This window comes from Mesitornis unicolor, unplaced genomic scaffold, assembly GCF_000695765.1.
Source record: "Mesitornis unicolor isolate BGI_N332 unplaced genomic scaffold, ASM69576v1 scaffold7852, whole genome shotgun sequence".
Classification (NCBI taxonomy): Eukaryota; Metazoa; Chordata; class Aves; order Mesitornithiformes; family Mesitornithidae; genus Mesitornis; species Mesitornis unicolor.
Genome location: NW_010167052.1, coordinates 1 through 23,152, shown reverse-complemented (window position 1 = coordinate 23,152; position 23,152 = coordinate 1). Strand labels below are relative to the sequence as shown.

Sequence of the window (23,152 nt, the reverse complement as noted above, 5' to 3'; positions counted from 1 at the left end):
CATCCTTGTGAGAACACGGCAAATGCTGAGTGGAAGCTATTATGCGAGTGGGGATACCAAGTGTGCACGATGCCACTTACAGCAATAAGCAGGTGCTAGCTCAGATCCACAACCACACCAGAGTAAATAGCTCCTCATGTTAGTAACACAAAAAGGAATTGCACTTCTGCTTTTGCAATCAGTAAGGTTAACACGTGGCTAACCTTTGGCAAGAAATTAACTTCCCAGAGACCCCTGACATCACAAACATACATCATGTACCTTTTTCTTTCTTCTCTCTTTTATATAGTCAGATTCATTGTTTTCAAAAGCATTGATTAAACAGAAAACTAATGAAACAAACTCTGAAGCCATGCATAAGTTTATTAAATTATCTATTATTATTAGCTTGGATTTAACTAAGTATGGGGAAAAAAACAGATTTCAAATACATGTCATTTAAACGATTACACAAATGAGATACATTCAGGCAGTCAAATCTGATGTAAAGTTAAACTTACTCATAATTTCCCTGTCTCTGATTCCCAGCTTCACTAAGCTGGTGGAAAAGCTCTAAGTCCCAGAGAGCTCTGGGTAATGTTCCTGGAGTTTGGCTGATTTGGGGCTGGTAAAAGCTCAATCTTGCATCACACCAGAGTGATGCTGCTAGTGCAGGGCAAGTCTCTGGAGACTTGAGCAGCAGCCATGCACGGTCCCTCCACAGAAGGTCCCTGCCTGCTAGAGTTAACTCAGGGTTTTGCCAGTTCCCAGATGCCTTGTAACAGGTTGGGGCTTGTATAGCTGAAAGATAATGTCGCACCAGACAACACTGAACAGTTAGAGCAGTGCTATTGCCACAGTCACCACACCTGGGTTTGTCCTGCTGTGTGTGTTAGCAGCTCCTAATATCAATCTTTGAGTATGTAGTTTTGTAGGATGAAATTCATCAGCATGGACTGAAATAATTAATTGTTGCTTCACTGAATTTCCAGCTTAAGCTATAGAGAAAGTGTTGTCATTCCTCCTTTCAAAAAATTTGGTTCTCTCTGTCTGGTTTGTTGAACCTGTAACAATAATTATGGTCTGAGCTACATGTAAAAAGCTTTTTCATGCCCTGAAACACAAAATTATCTCCATGGCTTTCATTTTTTTTATTCTGCTACAAAAACCTGGGAGGTTCTCTTTTACTTGTTTGATTTTCTAACTTCTGGTTGGAAAAAAAAGATATTGCCCAAGAGCAGTGCTGAACCCATGCAAATGCACTTTCCTGTGGGCTTCAGCTGTTTCTGTCCTTCACACAATGGCAGCAGGACAGCATTTGAGACACCAGTGAGCTCAGTGGGGGACTGTTTGCAGCACAGCTGACGGGGAAGAATAATAACAAAACAAAACATCAAAGAAAACCAAATAAAAAGGCTTTAGCAACTCAAAGAACCCAAATGCCAGTTCAGGACTGCTACTTTTGAGCACTTCCAGGAAAAACACTTATTGCAAACATCACTGTGATACAACATTGTCACTGCTTCTAGCCCTACGGAAGTCCTCCAGTCTGCTTTTATGTGCCCAGCATGGCCAGGCGTCGAGGTGTGCGGGCAAGGAGAGACAGGGCTTTATAGTAGTGCTGGCTTTATTGCCTTTCAATTTTATGTGTCTTTCCCAATAGAGTAGGGCCTTGCTCCTGGAATTATGTGTCTAGGCAGACCCCCAATTCCAGTGTGGTTACACCTGAACAAGGATCACATTGGGATGGAGCTCAGGCAGCACCAGTGTGGGTCACGCTCAACCTCCCTCTGGGAGCGGGGCTACCTAAGAGGAGTTCCAGTAACAGAGTCCTAGGGTGCAGTGAGCTGAAAACAAGAAACTGTCTCAGCAGATGAATGCCAAGTGAAGTTTTTGTTTTCTACCTCAGCTTTTATAGCTACAGAGAAGGACCCAACTATGCAGCCAATCAGGATGTTTACATACAACAGCACTTTCCCATCCCTCATTCCCATACTTTATGGCCAGGTGTTCCAAGACCGAGATACCCTGTCACACACCACGCATACCATTCAACCAGTGTTCTGGTCAAGATAACCCAGGCACACAGTGCTTTGTGTAGTTTTGAACTCCTACTTTCAGGCTGGCCCACGGTCCTGTTATACTCAACAACAACACAGTTCAATCTTCCAAAGATTGCCTTTGTATAAATCCCAGCTGCTGTTTGTGTTCTCTCAATAATGTTCTCATGGGAATCCCAGCTTCTGCAGCGCCTTGGTTTGCAGCCTGTTGATGCTTCTCCGCACTAGGGCACAGCAGTTTTGCCTCTCTAAGGAGTGAAGAAATAAGCTTTTATTTTTGCTTAAATGTTGTCATCATCTCTGAATCGTGTAGCCACAATTACCCTGTGTGACTAATGCCTTTCTTCTCTAAGTCCATTAGTTCCAAGGATCTCATGAGACAAGCACAGACTTACTTGCTTCCCCCCATACAGCCTTTACTATACCACATCTGATGCTTATAAATGTTGCAATGAGGAAACGCTGTACTGGATAATACCTCATCCAAAGAGATGGCACAACTACATCTCTGTTCAGACCAGGCTCTGAGATGTCTAGAACAACATAACTAAGGATACTGTAGTCTTACAATCTAAAAAGTTTGTTTAACTGCTAGTTAAATAATTAATTAGCTTACAACACCATGTACCATCACTACAGTTTCTCCTGAGCTTGGTAAGACATTTCAATTGAAAGTGGAATGGTTTTGAAGTTCTTTTCAAACCCAAAAAGAAAAGCTTCATTCTAACTAGGGAGTTTTAAAAGTTCACAATTTTGAGCTTTATTCTTGAAAGAAAAAACTCCATTCAAGCTGAGAAATTTAGCTCACTTGAAGTTGAATCCTTTATTGCATTTCAAGTTGAGGTTTTTGGATGGGACAAAGATGAACAAGTATCAGGAGTTTAGAAACAGATGGAGATTTTGTGTGGTCTTTTCTTTTTTCTTTCTTTTTTTTGTGATGCCCACTTTTGTGACATAAATAACAATAAAGCCTGCAGAGTCCTGAAGCTTCTCTCCAATATACACGGTTTTGCTTTACCTCTAATTAAAACTTGCAACAATAGTTCCCCACTTAGCCTTTTAAAGTAACTTCCTTTTAAAATCAATCTGATTTTAAAATCAGATGTTAGATGATAAAAATCAGTCTGAGATCAACACTCTATATGCTGAATTAACAGAAAATCAAATTAATGTACTTCTGTAGTAGAAATCAATCATCTTGAAAAATGAAGAAGTCTTTTCTGCTATCAACTCACTTTCATGGGTGTAGCTAACCATGCAAAATCTCAACACAGAAGAAAAATGCTGTCTCCTCTCTTCTGCCAGGCACTGATGGTATGTGTAGCACATGCCTTGGTGATAATTTTACACTCTCGAGAGTAAAAAAGCTTACACTACCCAGTAAAGGAAATAAAATTCAATGGCATCAAGAAACAACTAATGTAATATATGTATACACACACACGTATATAATATATATATGTATTATCTGAGTTTGTTCTGCAACAGCTAGTTTTTTCTAGCTGTAATTTTAACTTGGTGCTGAGCATGGTTAAATAGAAAATGGAATAAATTACTGCAATTTTTATTAGAAAAGTATTGATGTTTGTGCCGGTAACTTGAAAAAGGGGTGAGGCAAAACTGTCTCCTAATGCAGGGATGGAGGTTGGCCTGGGTGGAGCACAGCCCTTCCTCACTGCCCCGAGCCGGCAGGATTGCACCAGGGATGGTTGTGTCTGTGGATGACACAAAGGAAAACCAGGGCTTTGGTTTACTTCTACCTAGACTTGTGTATTCCAAGATTCAAACCTGTCACAGGATCTCTTTGTCCTCATGGAAGAAAAATGTTGGTACTGCCTGTTCCTGAAGAGCTCTTCAGTCCCTGTCTGAGAAAATAATTAAGAGAGCCCATTTGGAGAGGTCTCCAGTGCATTACACGGGTGGCATTGTGGGAAGTAAATGAGGTGGCACTCCATTCAGTAATTGCACCAACTCTGGACAATAAATCGGTTTGCAATCACTACTGCTTCTGTAATGAGGGCGTAATAAGCAACAAAACCTCACTGATAGTTGCTGAAGGTAGATTCTGTAAGATACAGGTTAATTCAGTCAGTCATAGAAAACAGCTTGACAAAAAAGTAACATTTATCTGGTGACTCTTGGGAATGTGACCAGAATGACAGATAGCCTGCAGCATTTTATTACACAGCAGGTAGTCTCTGACTAATTTCTTCTCAGCTACTGTTTTAAAACTGATCTTTTACATCATTTTCTCTTAGTAATTCCTTTGAACCTAAAATTAGAATTACAGTCTACTTCTATAAGCTTCTACTCATAGAGATAGCCCTTAACACTAATGAAATCAGGGGAAATAATTTCTAAAGCAAGAAGTGGTTATGTGAGGTGGGGACTGGACTCATCTGTTCCCCAGCGAGGACCACAGTGCCCAGGCTGGGGCAGGGGATGCAGGCCCATTGCATTTCCACTTCTTGAATTCCCTATGCTATCCTGAGGAAATCCTGCACATTTTTTGCATATGAAACAGAGATTACAATTACAATACTGTTAGATAAAAGTATATTTGCTAAGTGCCTTAAAATCCTGGGATGAAATGCAATTTGCAGTTAAAAGGCTCACACACTAGGCTGTGGTTTTGCCTGCTGTGACTTTTATCTGAGCACGCACCACCCTGGTCCTGACAGGCCTGTTTCCATCTGCCCATCAATCTGTGTACATGAAATGTCTTCATGGGTGTGCCTGGTTTGGTGGGGAAGAGGCTTGTTTTTAAATGCAACAACATAGTAAATAGTATGTTACGAAGGACTTCACCAATAAGGTAACTGCTTATGGAATTAATCCTATCCAAACTCAGAGATACGTTATAACTTAGGGTGAAATCTGGTTGTAATGACAGTCATGGACTTTCGAAGGCTTTTTGAAATTTTTAAAGTGGTTTTTTTTTAAGTTCAATGTCCTTTTGAAGTTTTTTCAGAACAGTTAGGCAAAGACATAGAGAAAAATGAATGAATCCCCTTTACATGTAAATCGTCAAATATGCAATAAATGGTAAACAGCAGAGCCACCCTCCAGAAAATGTAAGTACTCACCACACCACTGCCTTATTACCTACGCAGAGCTCCAGATAGGTTGTCTGCTAGGATGAACTTTGCCTCCTCATTTCCATCCTCACAGGAACGTGTCAGCTTGTAATCATTAATGAACTATATAATGGAAGGGTGACTGTACAGTCTGGATATCATTCAGAGCTGCTTTGGGAAACCAGAAGTTACTGAAAATGTCGAGTAGGTATCACAAAGCAGCAGCTGATGGCAATTTGGACCTCTTGAAAGAAGCTACCAGGAAGGACCTCAATACTTCAGATGAAGATGGGATGACACCCACCCTTTTGGCAGCATACCATGGGTATCTAGAAGCTCTGGAAGTTATATGTCGGAGAGGGTAAGTTAATCACCTCCATTGCTTAAAGCCTGTGTCATTTTTCTAAAGCTCCAATGACCTCAGACCCAAAAGGGTGAAAATCACAGTAATTTCTTTCAGTGCATTGTCAAGAATTGTTCCTCTTCATTTGCAATGTTCCAGAACCTGCAATCAGGTCTGTACCTCTGATCGGTGAAGCCACATTGATATAAGCCAGAACACCTCATAGATGGAGTCTGCAGGGAGGAGTTAGCAGGGCCCTGGGGCCTCGCCTCACTGTAATGGAGGAGAAGTTGGACAACAACCTTTGATGATACCATATATTTGAAACTGGCTCTAGAGAAATGCATTGTTTGGAACATTTTTAGCAAAAAATCTCTCCCATTCACTTCCAAAGTGCAGATAGTAGACACTTGTGAAGGCTTAATGCTTCCCAGAGGCAAGTCACCACTGATAGTTTTGAGACAGTAACATGTAAAATTGTTATTAGACTGTTTTTTATAGTATTAGCAATTACTATCATGCTAAAAAATGACAATACTGTTGCAGAAGTTGGAGTACAATACTTCCAAACCTCAAAAAAAGGTAAAGGAAGGTTTTCTACAGGCTCACTTTCTAATAGTAATATTTCTGTTTGGTATCATTTAAATGTACTACATGGTTAAAATGTGTTCCTGAAATAATAATTACCTCCCCACCCTCTGTACTCACTTGCCTGGAGCCTGCCTTTTAAGCTGTGATTCTGTAATAAGACCTAATAAAAGAAAATCTGCTCTTGTGTAGAGATACAGTTAATAAAAGATTCTTTCTGGGCTGAGGTGAAGATTAAGTTAACGTGTATTTTTAATCATAATAGTTTAAAGACAATTGGAGGCAAAAGTTGAACAACTATTTGGATGTATCTGAGTTTTCTTTTATTAAAAATAGAATTGAAAATATGGAATAAAAATAGGTTTTTCATAGATTTGCTTTATAGTTCATTGAGCTCAGGTGTGGCTGTAATAACACAATAAAAAAGACCTTTGGACTGCATGGTTCCTGTTGTGTTCTCAGGAGAAGCAAAAGTAGATTGACAGTTTTTCATTTCACATAATTAAGGCAGCTCCAAGGAAATATCTAGAGTCCGTAAAAGTTTGTCCCTGAACACCTAGGAGACATAACAACTAGCTAATGAACAAATAACAATTTTTTTTAACTTGAGTGGAAAATATGTCTTCTACCATACAAGCTGACAGATGTCACAGAGGATGACACAAAGATCAGAATTTCTGTGTATTTCTTATTTATTTCTAACTCTTTTTCTTGGTAGAGGACAGCTTTGGGACAGTATTGCCCTCAAAAATCTTCAAACATATGCACTCACCTCTATTTTAATTCAAGATTTCTTTACATGATCAGCAAGCTGGGGCTGTCAGAGATACAGCTGTAGCCTCACTGGTTTTCTTGGGAGAAGCTGAATTTTGGAAGACGTTTAATCTGTTCTGCAGTCAGTCAACGTTTTATCACAAGAAAGTATTTCAATGTTTTTAAACAAATTCATCCTTTCCCTGAAGAGGTTTCCTGACAAAGGCACTGAGATACAGAATCGTTTTCTTTAGAGTAGTTGCAGATTTTAGGACTTTGAAGCTTGCAACACATTCAGCCCTCTGAAAATGTAGCAATACTAACAACAAAGCTTTTCATTTTGAACTAGTTTGTCTTCCCAGGCACCAAGAGACATTTTCTCTGCTTGCTTTGCAGGTACATGAATAAAGGCAAGATCAAGTAGCAGATCTGCTCCCTTTTCTGTAGAAAAAACAGTGTCTTGGGAAAGCAGGGGAAAGAGGGGTGTGAGGACCCAAAGTAGATGTCAAACCTTACCCAAGGTCCCACTGAGTGGGGAACAGACACTCTGTCAGTTGTTTGAGACTCAAAGGCTGACAGGCTCCACAGGGAAAAGAGACCACAAACAGCTGTGAAGGGACCTGGGGAAGGATGGATGACCTGGCACTCCCAAGGCTCAGGATAATGCAGCCCGTTTGCTAATGTGAGAATTCAGATATCTGGCATGCTCGGCTGCAGTCAGGCAGTTACCCAGGGCAGACTCATGAAAGCAGAAATACATACACATGGTTTCCATCTGACTTAGAGGAGAAACTTTGATCCTCAGCTGCCATCTCCTTGTAGAAATGCCTGTGCTCTCTCAGCCTGGCACCCTTACGCTTGCCATTGTCTTTCAATGCAAGCAGCTCTGCGTCTCAGCTCTGCGGGAACCCCTGGCCTCAACTCTGCCTGTGGCCCTTCAGGCTGAGGGAAGTTTTCAAACAGATACGTTAGTGCTTTGCCTATACTCAAAGCCAGAGACCAATGCCTGTGACAGAACAGACCATTTCATTTGCAGTACAGCTGCCATGGAACAGATCTCCAAGTCTTTGAAATGCTCAGACCTTCAAGAGTAGAAATTCTCCTTGTAAATTTGGCCCCTGGCTCTGAAGTTCTTAAAGGTTTTTGGCTACCATGGCTGCCTTGGTTATTGGCCACAGACCACTCAGGCTCTGTTCTGAACCATTGCTAATGCTGATCCCACCAAATAAGGAATAAAAGGTTCAGGCTGATTCTCATCTGCAGGCAGCAGTTCAGTGCGAACTCAAGTGTCAGAGTTAAAAAGAAAGCAATACTTTTCATTGGCTTTAAATTAAATTGAAAGATGTGGTATTTTATTTTCAAATGAGCTTCTGCTCTTCAAGTCCCATGAGCAAAAAGCAGCTTAAAGAGAGCAAAAGAGCTCAAGACAAGCAACAGCATCTGTCTGAGCCTAATCTAATAGCAATGGAGACAAATGTGTAGTCAGGGCTTTACTCTCAATAATTACCTATTATCTACCAAAAAAATTGCTGCATGGGCTCATTGTATCAGTGTGGCCAGTGAAGAATCCTTCTAAGACTATACCTACATTTGACATGTGAAAGGGAAGAGTCACAAAAAAGCCTTTAAAATACTCCATGCAAAATCTATTGAAACAGCTTTGCCATTAATTCCAATGAGTGTAAGTCAAAGCCAGAGCCCACTTTGAGCTGTCAGCAGCAAAGCAGTCAGAGCTGCAGCTCCTTGCTTGCACACAAGTGACTGCTTATTTCTGCCCCATTGCAGGAGGTGGGTGAGACCAGCAGGGAGCAAAGCCAGCCCTGCCAACAGCCCTGCCAGGCCCTAGGGTGACACAAGGGAAATAGCTTGGCTCCATTATGGGGAGTTGCACATGCACATGGACTCAACCCCAACAAGCTTGCTTAATTCACAGACAGACAGGAATTAGAGTTTATGCCACACATGGAACCACATTCAGCACTTGTGTAAGTAGGTGCAGTGCTGTTCTAGACAATGGAGCTAAGCTGACTCTTTTTCATTGGGGTGTACTCACCATAGCAAAGCAGAGCTAAACGTTTAGTATCTGTTCAACCCCACTGCAGTGCTACATTGGGTACGTCCAGCTCACTGTATGCTATTTTCCTTCTCAGAGGTGATCCAGACAAATGTGACATCTGGGGGAACACGCCTCTCCACCATGCTGCTTGCAATGGTCACATCCATTGTGTTTCTTTTTTGACCAACTTCGGTGCCAATATCTTTGCTCTGGACAATGACCTCCGCACTCCCCTGGAGGTAGCTGCCAGCAGAGACCGCAATGAATGTGTCAGGATCCTGGACAAAGCTGCTACCGAGCAGAACATCCTGAATCCAAAAAAGGTCTCCAAACTCAAAGCACAAGCCCAGAGGAACGTGGAGAAACAAATCAAGGAATGTGAGAAGCGCCAAGAGAAACACCAGCATGAAATGAATCGCAATTATATGAAAGAAAAGGTTGGCACAGTGAATTCTTCCAGAGGGACACACTCCAGAGTAAAGTTGCCCAGCCTCTTTGCTTCAAACACAAGTCCTTTCTCCAAAAATCTGAAAGATACTTTCAAACTGAAGACAAAAAAAGCAGCTGACAGCACAAGAAAGCCGGAAACACAAAGCAACGACCAAGAGGGTGGTACAGGTAGGAGAACTGTGATGCATTTGTTTGATGAGAAAGAGGAGGATGAGTTACTGAATGACTTTGGAGAGAAAAGCTCTTTAGATAATGACAGTCAGCTCTCCATTTTTAAACGGCCAGGTCTCGGCAAGATTGTATTTGGAAGGAATTTGGCTGCGGATGTAAATTCTGGAACTGTGTCTTCTGAGAAAGAAGGTATAAGCTTTACAATGTCCAGTGAGCTTTTTCAGTATGAAAATGCTGAGAATGGCAGGGAAGATGCTGCTGAAAATGGTGCTGATATGCCTTGGCATGAGGAAGAAATCATTTGGGATGATGAGGAAGCAGAGGATACACCCCTTGAGGTATTTCTGGCTTCACAGATGCTGGATGAGTTTCTACCAGTCTTCATGAGAGAAAAAATTGATTTAGATGCCTTGATGCTATGTTCTGATGAAGATCTACAGAGCATTCAGATGGAGCTTGGGCCAAGAAAGAAAGTCCTGAATGCTGTCAATAAAAGGAAACAAGCACTCAAGAACCCTGGAAAGACTGTAGATACTTGCTTATAAATTAACATACCTGTTCTTGTAACCTGCTCATTGGTTCATTATCTTTTCCTCTTTCCAAAGACCATGCAAATCTTTTCAGACATCTGCTAAAGCAAAAGGCAAAGAGGTTACCAATTGCTTTAGAAAGTACAGCAAGAATAAAGATTTGTCTCTCTGGATAGATGGCTGTGGTACACAGAACATTAATTCAAGCATACTCTACCAAAATAAAAGAATGTGAAGGTAAAAAACCAAAAGCTCTAGATTTAAAGTTTTTCTCTGTGAACTGTTTATAGGGATTGGATTTCTTTCGGCCTGAATAACTTAAAATATTAGTTAGGCCAACCACACTACATTTCTTAAGAAAGCCCTTCCTTTCTTCTCCAAAATCAAAATGCAAAGAGCATTTCCAAAGCTCAAGAGCTTTGAGTTTTCTCCATTCACTTCTGTTAGATTGCTGCAAACCACTCTTCCTCGTACTGATGATGTGTTAGAAATAGCATCTAAACTTGATTTCAGCTATGACTCTAATAGCCTCTAAATGAAAGTAAATAAGACTAATTTACAGCAAATTTTGTGTTCTTGTCAGTAAAGTGTTTTGCTATTGTATTGATATTAATTTAAAAATACATGAACTACCTTGCCAGGAGATGTTCAGTGTGAGTTTTATGTTCTTTTCTCAACTCATCAGACTGGACCCAGTTGGCAGCACCCATCATGTCCTAAATGACATCAAGACTGCACTACTTTTAACTACAAGAAGCTGATGTTTTATTTTAAACATTTTTTATCTGTTTTGGTGTATCCTCAACTTCATTCCTACAGGGTGCATTTGCCATGGGAAGTCCCAGAAACCAGGACTCTTATCACACAGAATTTTCTATTGGTTGTTGGCAGCCTTAACCTGAAAGCTGCATTTAAGTGGGGACACCCAGCTCATGAAAAGAGAAAGAAAATGAGACTATGCTTCTGTGGAAGCTCCTGTTCTTTACAGTCTATCTGGAGACATTCACAGCAGAATTCACCTCATCTCTCTCAGCCCTGTTGTCTTGGGAAGCCAGCACAGTCTGATACTAATTAATCACTCCTGTTAAGTTTGTGTATTTAATAAGATGTTTGCAGCAGCTATGCTCTGGCTAAGATCACAGATTATAGATGCATATTTATTACCAGGACACTTATCTTTACATCTCTTTTTATAGCTTTTGATTAGCCAGCTATGATTTTTACCTTAAGGGTTTACTATATTTGAGGACTCTAATCCTAGTTAATGATGTATTTTTTCATGCTTCCTTCTTTTCACATCTTCTCGTTACTCTGATTTGTATACTAACATTTCTTTTTTGGCTGGAGTTCATACTGTATTCTTTCCTCCTTTGATTCCTTTAATTCAGCAGGTTGATATTTTTTTCTATTAAGCAATCATATTGAAGTCCTGTTTGTGTAACCTTAAATGATTTCTTTGCTCAGCACAGTAATTAAATCAGACAACATCCTCTCAGACTCTGTGTTATTAACCTGTTGGGCTGTTTTCATTTTGGCTAAGAAACTTGCAAATATTTAACAAAGCAAGAAGGAAATGATGAATATTTGAAAGCATATGTTGAATGGATATTGAAGAATCCAATCCTATAATTCTCAGTCACATAACTGTTGTAAAAATGCTTGTTTGGGTCTATAATCTCCATTCCCCATTCTAGAGTTGCAGATGCTTCCCATTCCTTCTAGCAGCTGCAGAAGCAGCAAGCTGAGCCTCATCACTCTCTACATCTTCCCCTCCTGCAGCTGCAGTGGCTGAATTCTACCATCCCTAAACATAGAGGGTCTATATTGCTCTGGTAACTTCACTCTAGTGCAAATTTGTGAGCATAATGCACCTTTTCAAGCTAGATTTCAATTGGGTTAGATCCATTTATCCAGGGAATGCCTTTCAAAAATTCTGCTAAGCATGCAAGTGCCTGTCACTGACAGAAGCCAAATGTAGGTTAGAGAGAAGGCACCTGGAGATACTACACATTAGACAGATCAAGGCCCAAGTACCTCTAAATGACACCGAAAATCTGCCTCTGCATATTCATCTGTAACTCTGCCTGACCACTGTGACCTCTGACAACCTGAGTAATGGCAGGGACTATCTGCATATAAATTGACTCGGTTGTCACAAGCATCCAAGGTGTTTAGGTATGTCCTTAGGTATTTGCAGCACCTTTATGGAAATAGCAGGTACAGCACAAGATCTATAGGAGGCCCTTGTCCTTCTGGAACTGCATCTAAAGACTGAATTAAGAAGCCTCAGAGCATTCCACATCACACTTATTTTTAGGCAACTAAATCAACCCCATACATATACCCTTTTACAATAAATAAAAAGTAATTTTTAAGAAGTTCAATACTGCTAGTCTTTTTCTTGCAGAGTGGTCCTGGAAATTGGCCTCTGGTATAAAGCAGCCATGTGGAACAACTCAGGGGGGGAGGGGTTTGGGGGGAAGAAAAGAACATTCAATTCATTTTTTTCCACTTATGTGCTTTGCCATTTTCTAATTTTTTTCACTAACCCCTTTGTTTCTTCTATAATTTAGAAGTATTTAAATCAATGAATTGTAGATCTGACTCTTTAGTAACATTAGTATAGCACAGTCCATTTGGAGAGACTTTATATATCTCATGTGCAATCTTACAGCCCAATCCAAACCCAAATCATAAAACCATGGGATCTCACAAGATCACAGCCCTGCCAAGTACAAGATTCTCCTTCCTTAAGGATTTAATACTCTGCACTGGACAGACATCAGGAGGGAACATTCAGCATGGGAGAATGATTGCAAAACTGAGTATCACAGTGGAGCAAAGCAATCTCAATTTATCTTCCCTTTTATATTCAGCAATCGCATTTACTGAGAGAGCAGTCAGTGCAACAACTTGAATACTTCCTCCTATTCAAACCCAAAACAAAAGTAATGAACACCAGAAATCAGATAAAACAGCAGTATTTATTTAATTTTAACATAAATGCAAGTTACGAATCAGATTGTATAACAGCAGGAAACACAGACATTAAGGCTATTACTTCCCCTCAAAACATCCGAAGACAGCATCCAAGCAACTCCCATTGTATCAGAATCAAATCCTTTTCATGAATTCAGAGGTGCAATGCTGAACCCAGGCTCCCAGAACCTATTTCCAATGAAAGCAGAGAACACTGCAGCTTTTCAGAACCAGGTTTTTGGATTGGTTCCATATACCTTTAAAGTGCACAGCCTGTAGAAGACTGCATGTGAAAATAACCTGGATTTGTCTTCTCCCCAGACACTATGCCTCACTTTAAGTTACAGACCTTGTTTTACAGGCACAGAACTGGGATTAATATCGTTGTGAGTAGTAAGTGCAAGTTCCCATAGAGTTCTTGAATTTGGAACATTGGGCAGCTGTCATGTTTGTCTATGACTAGTGGAGTTGTCTGTCGCTGAAGTAACAGCCTAAGTGAAGAATTACATTTCTGAACACTTCAGAAATGACAAAGAAAAAAGTATGTGTAAAAATAGAAGGGTAGTTTTACAACAATTAAAAAATGCAAAAGCTTATAGAGAAATTTCTGTTCTTGTTTCTGCTGATACAAACAAGATCAATGGATTTAGACTTCTATCCACACAAACACATTCTTTGACCCTATTCACTTACTGGTCTGGTACTCTTCCAAGCTAAAACTCTGCAAATTACAAACTCTGCCACTACTTTTTTCCAACTAGTTTACACCAGGCTTAATAATTTGGAGTATTATTTATATTTCACCTGCACTGCACTTGTTAACCTTTTCTATACTTACTTATGCACCATCAAGGGCTTTAACACTAACACTTCTGAACCCCCCTCTATTGCTCCACTGCATTCTACTGGTAGCGATATAAAATGACCGTGTCATCTAATCCTTCTGCAGAGTGAAGAAACACCTAATAGCCTGCATGGAATAATATGTCAGTAGAAACAAAATTTCATAAGGCACATCTCTAGCCCGAGATAGGAATTTGTTTCCAGGGCAAAAGCTGTTTTTCAGCAGATGCTCAATCTTTTGTAAGGCAGTTGTTCTACATAAGGAAAAGTTACGGTTTTGTGCTGTTACACATCACTGGGTTCCTCCACCAAGAAAGGATCATGGAAATTCCTGCCCTAGCTAATACTCACTGGGATAAAAGAACAATAACCAACTGATGCATGGTACAGCCAAAGTAAAAATATTTGCCTGTTTACTTGAAGTTAATCCTACTGAAACCAATATGCATGGTTCCAACCTTCAAGCAGCTTAGAAAAAGAACTTGCGAACACCGTAGATTTATCTGTATTCTGTGGGGAGTTTTTTTAAAGTTAAATCAAAACACATTTTAGTTGCACATTTTGGGTGCCTCCTTGCAATATGAAAGTGGCAGCAATGCAGACAGGAAGGAACTAAGAAAGGTATTTAGTACAGTTTCCTCCCAGATAAAATGTACATGTTAGCTCTGATATTTTTTTCACTTGTAAGTCTTTCTGAGCCAGGTCTTTTACAAAAAAAGATTTAACTGTATGGAGGCATCATTATTTATATAAACTCCCACTCAGGAATGCGCCCATAAATGAAAAAAAATTAGGTGTTAAGTGCAGGCAATGGTGACTTTAGATCTCAGACTGAGCTGGAAGAGTAGAGGTGTTTAGGAGTCTGGGGTGGGCTGTTTTCAGGAGACTGGGTTACTGTCAGTGCAGCACTGAAACCCACAGTTGCATTTAAAGTACCATTACAGGTAAATATGATGCCAGAGTCCATTCTCCAAACTGATATAATTTACTCCAGTATGAACTACCTCTCTGAAAACGTGAAATCTACCCACAGGCTTTTGCTGCATAATTAGGGAGGAAAGGCACTGATTCCATAATTATACCAAAATATGTATAAACACCCTTGTTAGTATCACTGCAAACATCGAATACTTGGCAGTACATGAGATACCTGCAAAATTACTAAAAGATACCTAGTACTTATCATTAGAAAACTGCAGAAATTAAGTCTATTGCAGAAATTTTACTTTTCATTCTTGAATGTTCTAAAAGGGCCACATTCAGATAGGACTGGTGTCTTTCTTGTTAAAAGATCCAAGGAAACCAAGTACAAACAATTTTCTTGGTCTTGTTGACACTGTAGACTTCTGTCTTCAGTTACTAGCTGACCACGAGTCATAAACAAATTTTGCTGCTACTGTATCTTCAACCGCCATCCCTGAAAAAGAGTTAAAGACATCTTCAAAAAGATCTTCAGCTGTAGAAAGTAATTTAGCTTCAGAAGGGAAGATAAGGACTCAAGAAATTATCTAACTGGACAGAAACAGAAATCATCCCTCACCCCAAACACCTACAGTGTTACATTTAAAGTTTATAGCCATCATGAACTGTTGGATGTGCTATATGAAGTTAATGTAATTGTATTTATCTAATTTTCAATGTTCATTCCACAACTTGACCCTTTTGGGCCTCTTTCCCCACAAACATCAATTCAAACCCCACAGCACACTGCCACATTGTCTGTAGGTCAGACAGACTTCAGGGGCATAACAGCAGGGCATTTGGGATGAAGTTGTAATAATAAACACTGCACTAATGTTAAAAAATTGTGAAGTAGAAAGCACACTCCTTCCTATTGTTTGTTTGCTTTCTTATAACTTTTAGTTACATCAGTCCTGATAGATAAATAAAAAGTGGAATAAAAAGGGAAAATGCAAATCACATTCTAGTTTCTTCTGGACAGTGCATTGCCACAGCAGTTCTTGTAGATGATCAGCAGCTTTCCCACGCATGGGAGACCTAATAAATAACCAGGCATTGTTTTCTGTCAGACTTGTACACAGAAAGAGTAGTTCTCACCCAGTCCTTTAAACACGGTTGTTTTCTCCGGCAGGGCTGGTTTTGTACCGTTCAGTACCTCTCCCAGCTCCGCAAAAACCTCTGCCTGTAAAACAAATACGTATTTATAAAAAACTTAATATCTATACATACATTAAGTGAAATACTTTCTTTCTGAGTGACTTGAAAAGAAAGAACTCCTCCAGTTTTGCTGCCCCAGAACTGATTCCTTTCCATGGTGAAGCAGATCAATATTCAGACAAATAATACAGAAACTGTAGAGAAATCAGAGAGGAATGGAATGGTGTTCAGGAAAAAAAAACAACCTGATTTCCTCAGTCAGTAATTTTTTTTTTCTTTTGTGGGTTTCTTGGGGGCACTTTTTCTTGGTTTGGGGTTTGTTTGGGTGCAGTGGTTTTGTTGGTTGGTGTTTTGTTGTTGTTGGTTTTTGTGGGTTTTTTTGGTTAGGGTTTTTTTGTGGGTGTTTTTTGTGGTTTTTTGGGGGATTTTTGTTGGTTTGTTTGTTGTTCGTTGTTTTTTTATTTTTTTTAATTTTTTTTTTTTTTTTACAGTGGATAGCTTGTTACTTATCCAACAAAACACATGGGGTTCCACACATTTCCCCATTTCTGGACCTCTTATATTATACCCCAAAAGTGGAAACCGTATTTGTTTTGCAAAAACATTAAAAAGAAAAAAGAAAAGTGCACTAAATCTAAGAGTCCCTACTGTCAATTTTTTGCAGATCGTTAACCATCTGCTTGGTTTCTGTTGTACATTCTCGAGAAGCCTGATGTGTGTCATCAATTGCACTGAAATATTACAGAAAGAAGTTACAGGCTTCAATAAATAGATTTGAAAAATGTCTAGCATAACTATCAAACTGCAGGAAATGTAGTTCTTTCACAGCCAATACTTTGTTATTGCACACAAAGGCCAATGCTGAAAACATGCTACTGTAATATGGTGTCACGTAATGGTTGATACAGAGGTTGCACTGTTTTGGCATAGACATATAGAAGTCTCAGTTTGAAACCAGTCTATCTTTCAGCCTGTGCCTGTAAAGCGTTAACAACTACATCTGATGCTATAAAAAGTGTCAGTGCAGTGCATCATCAATACAAATTCATTTCGAATGCAAGCCAATTGACACAAAAATGAAGTCTATAATTTAAGAAAGTCTTACCCCTGATAATATAACATCTCCTGATTCTACACAAGCAGCTTCTCTGGAATCCACAAACAGAACACAATTCTTCATCAGTTCATCATCCAGTTCTCTCCAGTCTGGTCTGCTTGCTCCAACAGCTAAGACAACAAAACTGATGAATTTGGCAGGAATGTTTAAAACAAGTTCATAGATGCTTTCTACATTTTAAACAGAATTAACTAACACCTAATACAGCTCCTCTAAAACATTCAATATTTGATTTGTCAGTAGAATACACTTGTCAGCAGACTCTGGGTAGCTGAGGCATAAGAAAATCATCTCACTTTGTCCATTCTCTCTTATAACCATGATCTTCATCAGATCATTACCAAATGCCCTTAATTTTATAGTCCTTTTATTTGATTCAAACTGCTTGTTATGTCTATAGAGAAAAGCAGGATTTGAAGAATCCCTCAATTATCTTTAACAGATGAGAATCAAAGTAACATGCAGCAAAGACTTGTACATGCAGACAGGGAATTCAAAGTTACCAATTAGGATTTTTAAACCTATGCTCTTCTATTTCCTTATATCTTTATAAGCAGTACAAGTTAAGCAGATTATGGGCTTTCATTTATTTGGAGAAACTGAAAACAAATCAAGGAACTTAAATTTTAAATACAGCAAGACCACTATCAAGGCCACTTTGTTGTGGGCTAAAATAAAAAGTCCACAAACCACAAAACCAAACCCAAACAAAAACCAGAGTTATACGATAGTAAGATGTTTTTTAAAAATGTCCAACTGTTAAGGAATAATAAATTCCATGTTGCCTGAATGCCTCTTCAAACAGCATGAATGCCTCACTGGAGGGTTAAAAAAAAAAAAAAAAGGCAAAGAAAGGAGCAGGGCCTTTGTGCATGTGTCGCCCCAGTGACTGTAGACCTTAATTGAGTTTGGTCGCATTTCTGGCTTCCATGCCGTGACACAACACAGACAACAACATTCAATGACAAAGGACTAAATTGAGTTTGAAAAATTGGTAGAATGCTACTGGAGTGTGGGACCTTTCTTTAAATTGTTCTCTTTGACAAGTCGCTTTTGTGTTATTACCATTCTGTTTGGAAAGTGCACAGGGTCATCTGAACCAGGCCTACAATAAAATAAACAAATGTGGGCATGTCCAGAGACTCTAAACAATAGTGTAGCAACATCATTACAAGGCAGGAAAAAAAAAGCTTCCCAAGCCTCACCGTAAATAGAGGTCAATTATGAAATTATTAACTCAGTTATTGCATCTTTTCATTTGATAGAAAAATAAAAAAAACTATGTGATCAGTCCAAAAAGGAACAAATAGAGGAGCTTCCAAAATTGGGTGAAGAAAAGATGACAACTACCAGGCAAACAGTACAATGAGCAGGAATCATTTTGAGAATAATGTGTATGAGTTATGTATATTAAGAGCAAGGTGAGCATCACATGAAAACATGGTGGCAAAGATGATGCACCACTAGGGAAAAAAAAAAGCATTCTTGTGCTCTAGCAAACATCCAATGCTGGAATAAGCAGGAGTTCGGGCTCTAGACAACCAGGAAAATAGGGCTGGGAAAAGTGGTCCTCACTAAAGGGGAAAAGTCAAATGGAAAGAATGCTTATTCTGAGAAGCGTGGAACATTGCTTTTCAAGTCTAATGGTAAACAATGTGATAATAAGTGTATCCTTTAAATGACGGGAACATAGCATACCATCAACATGGGCACCTGGCTTTACCCACTCTCCAAATAAAATTGGTGTTGTTGCCATAGTGACTGTTACAATCACATCAGCCCCAGTAACTGCCTCCTGAACAGAAGAGCAGACTTTAACTGGACCATTAACTGAATTGGCAAACTTCACAGCTTTATCTTTGTTGTGATTCCATATTCTGACCTTTAAGGAAAAAAAAAAAGACAGATTAGCTTGCAGAATTTCTCCTTGTTGAAACAGAACACTTTGTTTCAGTTTTTAGTAGACAATTACATGTATCCTAAAGATGGGGTTTTTTTCCCCCTTTGATGTATTCCTCATCCAGGTGACTAAGTTTAAAGGGCGAGCAGCAATATTTGGATGACTGTTTTGTGATACCAGAAAAGTACAACTCTACAAGGAACTGTTAAAGATACAAATATTCCAATAAATGTATTTAAGGGAAAGTCACAGAAAGCTGATTCAAGTATGGCACACAGAGTGTTATTTTCTCAGACAGAGAAAAAGCCATCTGACACTTGACTTTCTTTCCAAAACACCTTTTTTTTTTTTAAGACCAACATTCAAGCAAGAATTCTACAGCTGTTCAGAGTATTCTTGGGTTGTGTAGAAACAGAATAAAAAAATGATTAATCCCTTAACTTCATTGGCTATAGTATGATTTATTTATAAGTGCTCCTGAAACATAATAGAGAAAAACAACTGCATTAAGGTATGTCCATTACCTCTTTAAATATGAACAGTTCTGTGAAGATATCATAATGGCTACGTGCTTGAACACCAGCTCCCAAAATGCACAGCACTTCTGCAAAAGGTGGCATTAACAACTAAACAGTATCAAATACATAAAAAGAAGAAAAAGAGGGTATGCAAGGATGATATATTAACAGATATAACAAATACATGTCAAAACACTACAGAAGAAAGTAGTATCCTTAGTCCTTTTAAACAAAAAATGTTTCTATGCAAAAGCTAGTATTGATGTGTTAATATAAAACAATATTCCATTACCACTATATATATATATGTATATATATATATACACACTTACTTCTAATGCAAAAGCTAGTGCCAATAGCACTAAAGCACATCTTGTCTCCATTTCAGTTTTGACTTGTTCAACTTTGGAAATTCAGACTTATCAGGCAACAGGATGAGTCCCTGCAAACTCTGGGGACTTGGCATACTCAAATACTAGTATAATGTATTACACCTATGTGACTAAGTATAACACCATAGTGTTGATGTCCTGTACTGGCTGAAAACAGGGCTCATAACACCAACAGCTGTCAGTACTGAAAGCAGTAGCTGTCTGGGTAAACGGTCCTGGTAGCCCCAAACTAAATCTCTTCAATTCACTGAAACCACAAACCATGACACAAGCAGATCTTGGCATCGTTAAGAACCATGATACATATGCATCAAGCATTGTAAAAATTGGGATGGTTCCAAGGAACAAGTATTAAAATTCAATTCTAGGATTGCTTTCGGATTTGTGGTTTAGTTCTTGCCTGTGATTCACCAGTACTTGGCAAAGGTGAAGAAGAGAAAGCTGCTGGAGTCCAGGCCTAAGCTATCCTTGTGCCTTGTTTATGCATTTGCTGTGGCTGCTTGCTTCTGTGTAAAAAGCTTTGGAATTGTCTAGGCTCTCAATCCTTATTCTGCTGCAAATAAATTGAAAAAAATCTCATTGATCCCATTTTTCAGGAACAAGAACTCTTTTAATGTTCCTTTCAGAGACTCTGAAGCACTAATTTCAAAGGTTCTTTGCATAAAAGAATGGGTCTTTGAAAAGCAAATGCCATAAAGAGGACAAGATGACAACTATGAGCTAAACTCAAACACTCCTGAAAATTTCCCAAAACAGCAGATGACAATGAAGGATCTGATCTTGAAGTCCCTTCAGCAGCCAAGCTCCTTTGAGGCCAGCAGAACCTTGGCTGTGTAAAAACTGTTAGAACTACCCAAATATAGAAGAGCTGAGATGAATGAGGTCCTATAACTGCATGTCCAAGGAATCCATTGTAAATCGTTCTGTCCCCTGCTGCAAGGGAAGCTCGTGGGGACAGGTTCTTCACTCCAATTTTATGTCAGTTTAGCTTTATTGCCATGGATAGAGTCACACTGGTGTAAAGACTGCCACAAACAAAGTGGTGAGATCAGTCTTCACTCTGATGCAAAACTGATCAGTGGAAAACAAAAGTATTTTTCGGCTTTGGCCCTCTTCTAATTGCCTCATTCATAGAGTTGAAGACTAAAACCCTGCTGTGCAATGGATGGTGACTTGCTCTTATCCCACTGTTAGCAGCCCAGCCAAATATAGTTTTGAAAAAAGAATTCAAAACCAACAGTTTCCAACTTAAATTGAAATGATGTAAAGCAACATACTGCCAAATACACCTCACCTGTCTTCAGACACTGAAGTTTATGGCTGTATTCAGGGACAGTTTGGACATTTTCCAGTGACAAAATAAGAACAGACTGACAGACCTCTGGACAAGACCTCCATCTATCCTGGCCATCATCTATCTTAAGAGGACTCACATTACCTCCAAGAAATATGTGTTTTTCCTCTTTCTCCAGGCTCAGTGAAAACCACCTGTCCTGGCCCAACAGCAGAAAACCTACATCTAAACAAAACCAGATTTATCACTACTGCTGCATCAGTCAAAGCCATAAAGGAATGTGTTAAGACAAGCACAAAAGAAAGAAAAATCAGAGGAAGACACTTCAGTAAATTCCCACAAAATCATGGCTCAGATTCCTTCTCCAATCACAGAGTGTTAAAGCCAGACATGACTCAATCAAAACAGAAAATGGAGCTTTTAAGTTTTCCCTGAATATACACATTAGCATAAATCGAATTTAAAACTGTATTTGATGAAAATTCACATCCACTGAAAGTCATTTACATCACTCCGTATATTTATATTATAACACCACTAACTGTGTCTCGATTTAGCAAACAGAAGACATACCTTAGTAGCAATTGCAGAAACTGCAGCTGTCCGTTTTGCTGTAATGACAGTGCCATCTAGGACCTTTAAAAAAAAAGGCTCAAACAGACTGAAATGAACACAGAAAATCAGTAAATACCATTTTCAACCAATTTATGAATGATGTGTTATTACAGGGCACAGATAAAACATAAAAGTTGGCAACTGCCATTATAGCAATCACAAACCATATGAAATCACATTTAAATTAGGCAGATTCTCTGCCTATTCCAGTTCTTCAATATCATTCCACCTACACAAAAGTAGTGAAAATTGGTCAGAGCTGAACCACCCACTAACTCACACAGGTCTTTGTGCACTGCACTTCCCTGGCTCTCCAACGCAGGGGAATACATCCATACAACTGCAGTACTCTGCACCAGGGAATGGTGCAAACTGGCAGTGGTTCACAAGTCCTGCAGGGTCTTGGTCTGTACCAAGGGATGACAGAGAACCTCAGAATTCCTCTATTGTGTATCACACACAGCGGGGCACTCCTGCCTCAAAGTATATTAGCTACTGTGTACAAAGGAATCAAGTAGCTTGAAAATACTTTTCTTGACCAGTTTTAGCCCTTTAATAACCATTATGAACAAAGTGTAATGAAAATGGTCAATATTCTTAAGCAATTCTTAATTCTTTAAGCAAATAAATGATTCTAAATACTATTCCCTTTTATACAAATTATAAATCTCTTTAGATTAACTTAAGATGGTTCAAGATGGTTTTTTTTAAATGCAAGGTAAACTTTTCCTCATCATTTATCTCTTCCAGTCACCCTGTGAGCCAACAGATTCCCTTCAAATCACAAGTGGTGGCAAAGAGCAGAGTACAGTTTAACATGCATGAAAGAGATTATGATATCCAAGAAGAAATCCTCATTTGGCACAAACATATTTGCATTTATGACGTAAATAAATTCTAACCAATTTACACCAGCTTCAGCTCCCAAGAACCAGATGGGAGAACTGACAGAACGCAGAAACACACATGAAACTCACAGCTTTTAAATGGCCATTTGTGGGGTTAAATAAGAGGATAGTTGCTTGGTGAGAAGGGACAGAGGGATCCTTCTTGTGTTCATAAAAAGTCACCAACTTCGTGGCCAGAGCATCATCTGCAGCACTGTAAGCAGGCATGACACCTAAGAACCTTGAAACAGAATGACTTAAGTTCAATGACGCACCTTTACCATGGGAGCCCGCAACCACCGGAGTGGTTAACATCACACGGCCGCTGAGCAGTTAATCGCTAACTCGGCACCAGCGACCTTTTCTGATTTCTACCCCGTCCCGTGCTCGCCGCAGGCCCAACACCCCCAGCGCGGCACCATTGCCAAGACCCCCGTTCCCCGCTCCAGAGCGGCCGTACCCCCTCTCGCCGGCGGTGGCAA

The 23,152-nt window shown here is 39.4% G+C and overlaps 2 protein-coding genes across 2 annotated transcripts; one reads left to right on the top strand and one right to left on the bottom strand.

The window, feature by feature from the left end:
* Window positions 1–5,313: 5,313 nt before the first annotated feature.
* On the top strand, window positions 5,314–10,022 carry ANKS4B (ankyrin repeat and sterile alpha motif domain containing 4B). The gene is made up of 2 exons (XM_010178536.1): window positions 5,314–5,477; window positions 8,951–10,022. Exons 1-2 carry the CDS (start codon window positions 5,314–5,316, stop codon window positions 10,020–10,022), a joined length of 1,236 nt encoding a protein of 411 aa, XP_010176838.1.
* Window positions 10,023–15,753: 5,731 nt separating this feature from the next.
* CRYM (crystallin, mu) lies at window positions 15,754–22,898 on the bottom strand. The gene is given in 8 exon segments (XM_010178535.1): window positions 15,754–15,789; window positions 15,791–15,877; window positions 15,880–15,972; window positions 17,053–17,174; window positions 18,763–18,946; window positions 19,489–19,590; window positions 21,742–21,804; window positions 22,761–22,898. Coding segments are annotated over 8 exon segments (825 nt in total).
* Window positions 22,899–23,152: the final 254 nt, after the last annotated feature.

Coding starts and splice junctions, on each gene's coding strand:
- ANKS4B (XM_010178536.1), top strand. CDS start 5,314: ATGTCGAGTAGGTATCACAAAGCAGCAGCTGATGGCAATTTGGACCTC. Junction 5,478..8,950: donor GAAGTTATATGTCGGAGAGG/GTAAGTTAATCA, acceptor TTTCCTTCTCAG/AGGTGATCCAGACAAATGTG.